General features: G+C 44.4%; 1 protein-coding gene across 1 annotated transcript; it reads left to right on the forward strand.

Annotated features, from left to right (window-relative positions):
• Window positions 1-1,427: 1,427 nt before the first annotated feature.
• On the forward strand, window positions 1,428-7,652 carry MANSC1 (MANSC domain containing 1). Its single transcript, XM_009979674.2, has 3 exons — window positions 1,428-1,647; window positions 2,650-2,790; window positions 6,652-7,652. The coding sequence occupies exons 1-3, from the start codon at window positions 1,428-1,430 to the stop codon at window positions 7,650-7,652; spliced, it is 1,362 nt and encodes a 453-aa protein (XP_009977976.2).
• The last annotated feature ends 2,359 nt before the right edge of the window (window positions 7,653-10,011 follow it).

The raw sequence follows: 10,011 nt of genomic DNA on the forward strand, positions 1-10,011 counted from the left end.
ACCTTCAATACTGTGTTCAGCTCTGGAGTCCCCAACACAAGAAGGACATGGAGCTGTTGGAGCAAGTCCAGAGGAGGGCCACGAAGATGATCCGAGGGCTGGAGCACCTCTGCTATGAAGACAGGCTGAGAGAGTTGGGGCTGTTCAGCCTGGAGAAGAGAAGGCTCCAGGGTCATCTTATAGCAGCCTTCTAGTACCTAAAGGGGGCCTACAGGAAAGCTGGAGAGGGACTTTTTCAAGGGTATATAGTGATTGGACAAGAGGCAATGGCTTTAAACTGAAAGAGGATAGATTTCGATTAGATGTAAGGAAGACATTTTTTACAATGAGGGTAGTGAGGCACTGGCACGGGTTGCCCAGTGAAGCTGTGGATGTCCCATCACGGGAAGTGTTCTAGGTCAGGCTGGATGAGGCTTTGAGCAACCTGGCGTAGTGGAGCGTTTCCCTGCCCATGGCAGGGGATTTGGAACTAGATGATCTTTGAGGTCCCTTCCAACCCTAACCATCCTATAAGCAAGAAGTCTCACTTCAATTTAAGTTTCTTTCTTTAAAGCAGACAGCAGGTGTCTGCCAGAGACACGACCAGGCTCCCTATTTTCATTATTCTACTCTAACCATTGCAGTATGTAAAATAATCTGCCCTTTGGTACCCCTTCACCCCTTAAAAGAAAATGTCATTTATTTACAGGCAACTGTTAAGTATGGTGCAGGATGCGAGACTTGAAAAGAAGGAATGTGTCTTACAATTCCTTTATTCCGTGCGCTCCTTACTCTCTGGGTCACTTTTACTCCTAAACACTGCCCCAAAACTGAGAAGAAACAAAAAATTAAAAAGAGGAAATGAAAAATTTCCGAGTGAAAACATGCCTTAAGCAAGCGATTGCATGAAGGCTGTTGAGGGAAGAACAAGCAAACCCGCATCAGCCGCGCCACCGCCGCCTCGACCTGAAGGGTTTCACCGGGTGGTTTTGCCTTCGCGCCTGACGCTCGGGACGAGCCTCTGGGGCTCCATCTGGAGCGGCTGGCGGAGCCGGTCACCCCCGCAGCCCGCCGGGCAGGCAGCAGGGCGGGCAGGGGGGCAGGCAGGCGGCCCGGGCCCGCCTCCGCTGCCCCTCCTCCCGGACGTGCCGGGGCGCCCGCCCTGCGCTGCTCTCCCGCCCCGGCCGCCGAGCGGAGCCCGGCCCCGGCCCCGCCGTTGCCTTCCCGCCACTGAGCGGCGGAGTGGCGGCCCGAAGGTGCCCTCGGAAACGCGTCCCTGCTCCGGGAGCACGGGAGGCATCTCGGCGGCGGCTTTCCCGGCTACCAGCGCGTCGGGAAGCTCGCCGCGAAATCCGGTTCCTGGCCCGGGAGGGCGCGGTAGGTCCGTGGTAAGAGGCTCCCCAGGGTCGCCGTCGTCCCAGCCCCGCCAAGACCCCACCCGAGTGACCATGGGTCTCGGTGGCGGCCGGTGGCTGGTCTGCTTGCTGGTGATCACCTGCGCGATGCCCAGACCGTCCCTGAGTCAAGAGTGTTCCGCAGAGAAAACGGAAAATGCCATCATCGATATAAACTTATCTCTGCCCAAAGGCATCAGGGGCGCAGAGCCGGCGTACGCCCCAACCCCTCAGGCGTGCATTCGCCTTTGCTGCTCGGGGGAAAAGCTGTCAGGTAACCCGCTCCTCTTCCGTCTTTCCGTTACTGCGTGCGGACGCTTGGGAAATTGCTTCCGAAGTTGTCTGGGACAAGGCTGTTCTCTGTATTCAGCAGGGAAGCGCTAATCTATCCTTTCATTCACGCTGCCGCTAGTAACAGCTTGAGGCTGCCATCCTGTTCTGCCAAGTGTGATGTGAGATCCCAGAGTGGTCAGGAAAATAGTTACAGTCAAGAAACAGTGGTAATTTTAAATGTTGGGACCTCTCAGACCCTCAAACTCCAAGATGCGTAAGCTGTATTTATTACACGCACTATAACACATCTTCGTAGAATCATAGAATCGTTTGGGTTGGAAGGGACCTTAAAGATCCTCTATTTCCCACTCCCCTGCCATTACTACACCAGGTTGCTCAAAGCCTCATCCAGCCTGACCTTGAACACTTCCCGTGATGGGGCAGCCACAACTTAACTGGGCAACTTTTGTGCTGCATTTAATTTTAGCCAAAAATGAGAGTGCTTACTTTTCTCTGGGATGGCTGGTTTGCATTAAGCTCTTGGAGCAGTAGGAGGTACAGCAGCAAGTGGAAATGACAGAGGTAAAAGTAACCCCCCCCCAAGCTGCAGCAAACCAAGAGATTCCTGGGATGTGATGGGAAAAGTGTATAAATAGTTCCCTTCCCCGTGACTATATCAATAATTTTTTCTGATTTATAAGGATTTGTAAGCAAAAAATTATTATATAAAGTGGTGCCAGTGTGGTATGGGTGAGGGGAGGATGAAGGATTAGACTCTATTTCCTCGAGTTCATCTGTACAGGAAGAGGAAGGTCTGACCTTTCGTATATTGGCCCTGGCCCATTCTTTTGCAGTCCTGGGCTGTTTTTCCTGTAGGAATGTTATGAATTAGTAGTTTTCCTCTTACTCACATGAGAAAAAACTAATTTAACAGACCAGAGCTTATTATCAAGATAGTATAAAAGTTCTTATTGCTGAAATATGTATATATCGTGTTTTGCAGGAGACAAGAAGTGTAATCTGGTGGTTTTTGACGCTAAAAGGACAAGCGCACATCCAAACTGCTACCTGTTTTACTGTCCTAGCACAGAGGCTTGTCCAATGAAACCTGCGACAGCGTTTGTGAGCTACAAGATAACTAGAGGTAAATAATAGTTAAAGACACCAATCCCCACACTAGATGACCTCTGCACCTGTGACTTTTCAGCAGGGACCGGAAAGTTTTTTGGGGTTGCAATTTTTGGTGAAATGTTCTAAGCCAAGAACTGTAATTTGAAAATGCTGCTTTTTCACAGCACCCACCCTCTGTGTGAGAGGTGGATGGGCAGGTGTGTGGTGAGCTCCTGTGTGGGCGCAGCTTCCCAGTTGGAATAACATCCCGGCTTTTATGAAATTCCTTTGCATTAGATTCAAAAGTCCTCATAATTTTCCCTTGCTTAAAACAAAAAGAAGCTGCTTCTAACTTGATATATTCAAGAAGAAAAATGTTATGTACATAATGCTGAAGAGTATCGCTGAAAGCAACGGAAATACGATGCCCTTGTAGCCATCTGCGTATTCAAAGGATCCACGCTACACTGGTTGATGTATGTGTAGATATACACACAGGCAGAAACCCCGAGCAAATGTTGGGCAGGCCTTGGAGCACTGCTGGGATGTTACCGAGTAATTGGCAACAGTAATCATTATTTGCTGCGTTCAGTTAGGGAACCTGAAGCGCAGATGCAAATGGACTAAGCTGAAAGCTTTATGGCGTATGGGCTGCACACTCAGAAATTCCTCACTATCCGTCATGTGCTGTGGGATTTTTAATAGCCAGTCTTACCTGTTGACTGATGCAGACTTGCACCAGACCTGTTTCAACAGCTCAGATAAGAAACTGATAATCAGACTGCCGTCCTGCCAAGAGTTCACAAGGTGGTTTCAGTGTGTCTGCTTGAGAGAGCAGAAATTTCCTATTTCCAGAGACTGAACTTTTTCTGAAAAAGAGAACTTTTCTAAGAGGAACTATGCGAGGAGCAACAGCAGGATATGTAGAAAGATTATTCACATAATGTTACCAAATATTTTTGTGCAAGCACAATCACACAGGAATTGGGCAAAAGCAATGTGCAACAAATGAAGTGCATGCCTGTAAAATTATCGTTAGAACAATTCTTCTCCCCAGCTCTTTCTTCCTTAGAAGAATATAGGGGTTTCAAACAAAGAAACAAGAAACATAATCGTGCTTGTGCTTTCCTCCTGCATGTAGTGTAATGCTCAGTTAACAACTTGATTGCATATACCATCTATTTTTTATTTTGCATTTTTTAGCTTCTGTGAACATTGAATTATGTAAAGACTATGGTAGCTTATTTACCTTATGTTCCTAGTAAGTTTTCAAAGGTAGCACCCGAGCGGTGTTGATACTGACAAACATTTCAAGCTCTTTTTTTTTCACATGAGAATCTGCATGTGGTTACACTGAAAACCAAACTAAAGGGAGAAAGATACTCTACTAGTAATAAAGCGACTTAAAATACTCATGCTATGTTAGTAATAAGATTTTGTTTTTCTTTTTTTTACTCTTCTTGTGGCTTGGTAACTAAAGGAAACAACATGTGGCTTGGGAAGTAAAGCGTTTCCTGGTCCCAGTCACAAAGAGCTGTTGCTGAAAAGAAATAACATTTCTGATTTCTGCTCTTCATGTACTACTTTGGTGTTTGTTTTTTCCACCCCACTAAGATACTGGTGGGTTCTAGCAAGTTACGCTCAGGAGGTTCTTAGTTTATTTTCAAGAGTGACAACCCTGAAGTTTGGTTTCTAATGCAGCTTATTGGATTTGAGATATCAGCAGGATCACTTTGGGTTTTTAATCTCTTTTTAGAGATTGACTTGGGTAGTGGCTGTGTTCTTTCTTACCAACAAGCATATCTATCCTAGTACTCCAGCTGTACCTCGCACGTGACAGTGTTGGGCAATTGCATTTGGGAGCTTGTAGGCTAAAATGGAGACACAGAATACTGTAAAATCAATGTTTGATGCTGAAAATGTGGAGCAGAGTTAGTTAGTGCAGGCAGTTAATTGATCCAAGTGCTGCAGAGCAGCAGTGGTACTTAACTCCCGTATGGGACTCATGTCGTAGCCTCCCTGCGCTCCCTCCACCCACCCTGTGAACGCTGGGTGCATGCTCCCTGCTTTTGTAGCTGTTGCCCAGGCGAGCGAACCGAAGATGGCACAGCGTGCTGCAAGTGCTTTGTAGCTGTCACACTACATCCGCTGTTTGTTTAAACGCACGGCAGGGGAAGTGTCCATGGGGGTGCGTCGGGGACAGGGAAAAAGTGAGCTGGGAACTGGCTCGGTGGTGGTGACAGGCCATTTCCTCGTTGGTCTGGAAATGTGTCCAGAGCTGCAGAAGCAGCTGAGTGTTTGGGCATCTTTGACCGTGTGGTTTCTGATTCTCTAATAACTGAGTGTTTTGTTATTTAAAGCCACTCTAAAAACAGAGTGTGGCTTTTCTCTAAGTCAGACCTTATGGATGGAGTCTGTTATCTCTATTTAGGATCCTACTTCTCTAACAAGCTGGTGCCTGACTGAAAGGTTAGGGTAAAAATTGGTGTCTATGATTCAAGTGAAGTATTTGCTGGGCTCTTGTTTAAAGCGTTGCCATTTTTTTAGTTTGTTTGTTTTGGGTTTGTTTTTTTTTTCACATTTCATTTTCTTTGTGGAGTCTTAAGGCTTGGAATTATATATTAAAACAGCAGCCAAGTAGGCTTCTTTGCATGTATAATAAAACTGAAACAAATCCATCCCTCTAGATGAGTTCCTACTTGAGAAAAAAGTGACAATGAAAATGTCATGGACTTTTTGTTCTTTATTTCAATTCCAGGGCAGTTAACAAACCTCTTTGTTTCTTTAATAAAGATGAGTGAGAGTCAGAACTACTTGAGAGGATGTTCACTTTTAAATGTTCTGTGTGGCAACCGAATGATAACGAATATGTATATGCGCACACATATATATTTTATATAAATATGTAAATTTTATCTAAATATAAAATATTATATATTTTATATATATGTGTGTATATGTATTATATATATATGCATGTGTGTATATATATATAAAATCTGAATGATAACAGCCAGTCTTCCCAAGAGCTTGTGCTCACCCAAAGTCTCTCTCTAATACCTGTGTAGAATCAGGTAGCTGCTTGGGTTATTGATTGTATGGAATTTCTGTCACATAACACTGTTGCTCTGCCTCTAAATTCTGTTAAATAACATTTGCCCACCTGGTTTGCAGCAATATGTGTTGACTTCTGGAGGAATGATCAAGTGCAGTCTGCTTCTTGGGGGGCCTTCACTACAAATACCTTGGAGACTCTTGGAGCAGGGTCTTTCTTCTAGCATGGCAGTAGGAGCTCAGGTCTTTCCTACAAATCAGTATGCGTATGAAATGGTCTATAAAATGGGGATATCATTGCCACCTTGCATCATAAGAAAGTTTTTGTGTGCGAATTGAATTGTATCAAACAATCACAGGATGCTGGAATATTACAAGAAAAGGGAGTATATAGTCATCTTGGCTAGGTGGAATTGTGTACGTCTGACATAAATGTGAGGTTGATAATATCTACTTCTTAACTGACAGAAGCTGAGAATGGTTTAAAGGTAATGGGCCTACTCAGTGCATTGCACTGCTAAATAAAACACTTGCGTGCATGCAATAGAAGTATAAAACAATCGGATTGGGACGCTCGCTCTGCAGGTGAACTCTGCAAGAAGCGGCAGTCAGAGTCTGGTGTGCCCAAGCTTGAGACTGACAGGTCTTATGACACAGAATTTGAAAGTTACTCACCATATTTTAAAGAAAGGAAGATCTTGATGCTTCCGTTTCATGAGTCATTACTTTCTGGAGTCCCCTTACATCTGCCTTACTAAGAAATACAGATTGTTAGAATAAGCCTGTGGTAGTCAAAAATAGATTTCATAATTAAATCCTGGCATTTCCTTTCTGTTTCTAGACACCCATGCCCTGGAGGATACATCCTTCAAAAGTGAAGAGTTTTCTTCAAATGAGTATTCTTTGTCTTCGGATGCTGGAGCCTTTATTTCTCGCAGTCCGACTAGCCATCAGAATCGTAGTGCTGCTCTGCAGCAATCTGTCTTTCATCACACATCTGAACGCCTGAACCATGTGGCCAAGCATTTAGACAACAGTGAATTTCATACAGTTGTTCCCGAATCTCAAAGGGCAAAACACCCTGAGAGCTTAGACCTCATCCCAAGCCAGAAAGTAATTAACCTGCTGCCAAATACATCTTCTGCTGTTCAAATTGGAAACCCCTCTGCTTCGTTCCCCACCACTCAGTCTGGTGTTCCTGAACCCAGCAGTACTGCTTTTACTCCTCTGCCTACAGGTACCACCAAACCAGAATCTAGTATAACCTCTCTGCCTACTGGTGGTGCTAAACCTGCTGTGGTCACCACCACCACCACAGCTACCTTCCCACCTACTGTGAACACTAGAGCTAAGCCTGGTATCCCTACCTCCACCATCACTGTTACTCATGTTCCTCTTTCCAGTGCCACAACTTCTGCTTCTACTTCAACAACCAAGCAAGTGACCACGAATTCCAGATCTGCTGCTGCCCCATCAGGGCTAAGAACTTCAGCCATCCCTCCTGAGCCGACAGTTGGCTCTTCCAACGATACCAGCCATGTTACCCACCTGTCTTTTTCAGGTTTCGCTCCATCTACTACTGATTCTCCCGTGGCTTCTCAAAACAACCCTCAGAGTTACGACACATCTGATTCAGAAAGCTACCTGCCAGAGAGCATTCTGAGAGGGAAAGGTATTGTTCAGCTGGGAGAAAAAAGCAGCCTTGTAGTGGCTTTGCTTTTTGGGGTGATATTCTTGTTACTAGTTATTGCATTGACGGGGAAGAAAATACGCGAATCTCTTCAGAAGAGACATTATACCAGGCTGGATTACTTGATCAATGGAATGTATGCTGATGTATGATGGGGAGAGGGAATAAGATTGTGAGGAGCATCTCTCATCTTTGAGAGGACAGCTCTGAAGCGGAAGAGTAGACATTGAAATCTCAGAAGAGGATGAATTCCTATTTTGGCCACTAATGGGAAAGTGGCAGATGGCTTCGGTGGGGAAGAGAACTGCTTTTTCTTCGCTGAACTATAGTGTCTATAATTTTTGATTTACTACTAAATCCAGAAAATAAACACTAAAATCCAAGTGCAGCTAAGAAGGTCTTATATTTAAGGAGAAAAAGCATTTGAAGAGCTTGATCTGTACTGTGACAAGATTAGTGGAATCGAAGCACAGCTAATAAATTGAGTTTTTTCTGCTGCCTGTGCAGCACGTGAGTGTTTTCAATGCTATTTGCACCTAAATGCCCTGGTGTTACATGACTGACTGGCAAACCTATTTGCTCTATCTGTAGCCTTAAAGGAGTACTTAGTACTAGAGCTTTGCATCCAAATGGTTTTAGGTACAAACAGAAATTGTGAGACACATAGCATAGTTGGTGTAGTTTACCTTAACGTGTTTTTCTGTGTACATCACAAGCTATCCTTAAAACCATGTGCTGCAAATCAGAGTTTGCCTTTTCCAAAGAGCTTGCCACCCTGTAGCACACTGGGTTTTTGTGGTATGTATCAGAGAGAAAGAGTTTTATCATATCAAAGTGAAGCAAACTGCAATCAAGGGCTTTTGTGGCAGACATCATGACCAAACGACTTAGCATGTGCACAAGAGAGAACCTGTTCCAGTACGCCTAGGTCCCTAAGAGTTGAGACTCAACACTTGATTGCAGAGCAGGCAGAAACTTGTGATGGGACTTGGCAAAGACAGCAGCTGTAATATCGGCAGAAGACAGACAAAAGTTGTGGTGTCCATTTGCTGAACATCTAGAGGGACTGAAGAGAGGTAAGAGAGTTTTAAAGGAAGATGGTGGCTATATAGGAGGGTGCCAACCTCAGAGAAGTTTCCTGCAGTCAGCAGGAGTGGATGAACAAGGTTGCACTGTCTTTGTGTTTCTGGCGTTCTCCTACTTCCCTCACCAGGCTGGTGGCTCTCTAAAGAGCTGCTTGCAATAGTGCTGGACTTGCTGTCCCTCCTGAACACACAGAGCTCTTAGCAGCTCCCAAATCACACCCTCTTCACTTCTAGAATCATCTTCATGTGACTGGTAATAAGCATAGCTGCTCTGTATGTTTCCACGCCTCTGGAATAAGAGATGAGTGAGAGTATGTGTGAGCATCTGCTGCTTGCTACCCAACTTCCAGTTTGTATTATTCACACTTCCCTTCACGTATTCCCAGTCTAAGCCTGTTTTTAGAATGAAAGACTAGATTTCAAAGTATCCATGTGGCAGGCAGCATAATCAACAACAAACATGAAGACAGAAAAGGAATGGTGCCTCACGAATACAAGGCAATAATTCTATTACAAAATACAAAACGTGACTCACGTCTAAAAGGTTCTTAGATCTGTCAGGCTCGGTGCAGTGGGAAGCAGGCATGATCCGAAAATGGCCTTGAGGCAAGTTTTCTGAGAACTCTAGCAATAACTTTATGCAGAAAATTCTCTGAAAATTTCATTAATCAAAGATCAAAGACGAGGCAGTGTTCCTTATGTCAAGAAGTTGAATTCTTACTATATGGGGGCTGCAAATTGCTCTATAGATACAAAACCAGCTGGTCTTCTACACTGCTTAAGCCTGACAATGCTTAAATGAAAAACATTCTGGATAACCTCTCAGAAGTGAACAAAGTTACAAAAGAAAAGTATCTTAAGTTCATCAGCTTGTCTGCTGTCTGCACTTTGTTTAACCTTAGTTTCTTTATTCTTTTTTCTTTTTTAATAGCTATTTTCAAAAGTTTCTGGTCAAGGAACGTGATGAGAGGGAATAATGTTTCTGGGAAATGAGTTAATAAAATTATAAACACCAGGCCCAGTTGCAGGCTGTAAAACTGCTGGTACAGATCTGAGGTTGGCTGTAATTTTCTCTGGTAAGAATTACCACTTGTGAGAAGCCTTCTACGTTGCTGATGCCACCATGGCAGCTTATTGCAGGATTGGTGCTGAGAACAACCCCTGAATCTTCACTGTGTTTTCCTGCTGTAATAAATAATTTGTTGGAGGGAGAGATGGTTGGTATTAATTGATGTGGTACAGTACAGTAAAGATGTGTCAAGAGAAGGCAGGCAGAGATATCTCAGGGTCATCTAGAGCACTGGGCATGTATTTGGCTAATATCATTAGAAACATCACTCTTCAACCCAAGCAGTGACACACATCAAGCATGATGAATGGCAGAAGTAAAGCAGAGAGGTGCATGAGTACTATGTCTAATTTGGGG

The sequence above is a fragment of the Tauraco erythrolophus genome, chromosome 4 (genome assembly GCF_009769465.1).
Source record: "Tauraco erythrolophus isolate bTauEry1 chromosome 4, bTauEry1.pri, whole genome shotgun sequence".
Lineage (NCBI taxonomy): Eukaryota > Metazoa > Chordata > Aves > Musophagiformes > Musophagidae > Tauraco > Tauraco erythrolophus.

What these genes read in the sequence shown, in the direction of transcription:
- MANSC1 (XM_009979674.2), top strand. Translation starts at nt 1,428, where the DNA reads ATGGGTCTCGGTGGCGGCCGGTGGCTGGTCTGCTTGCTGGTGATCACC. An exon ending in CTCGGGGGAAAAGCTGTCAG is followed by an intron (nt 1,648 to 2,649) that starts GTAACCCGCTCC and finishes CGTGTTTTGCAG; the next exon opens with GAGACAAGAAGTGTAATCTG. An exon ending in GAGCTACAAGATAACTAGAG is followed by an intron (nt 2,791 to 6,651) that starts GTAAATAATAGT and finishes TTCTGTTTCTAG; the next exon opens with ACACCCATGCCCTGGAGGAT.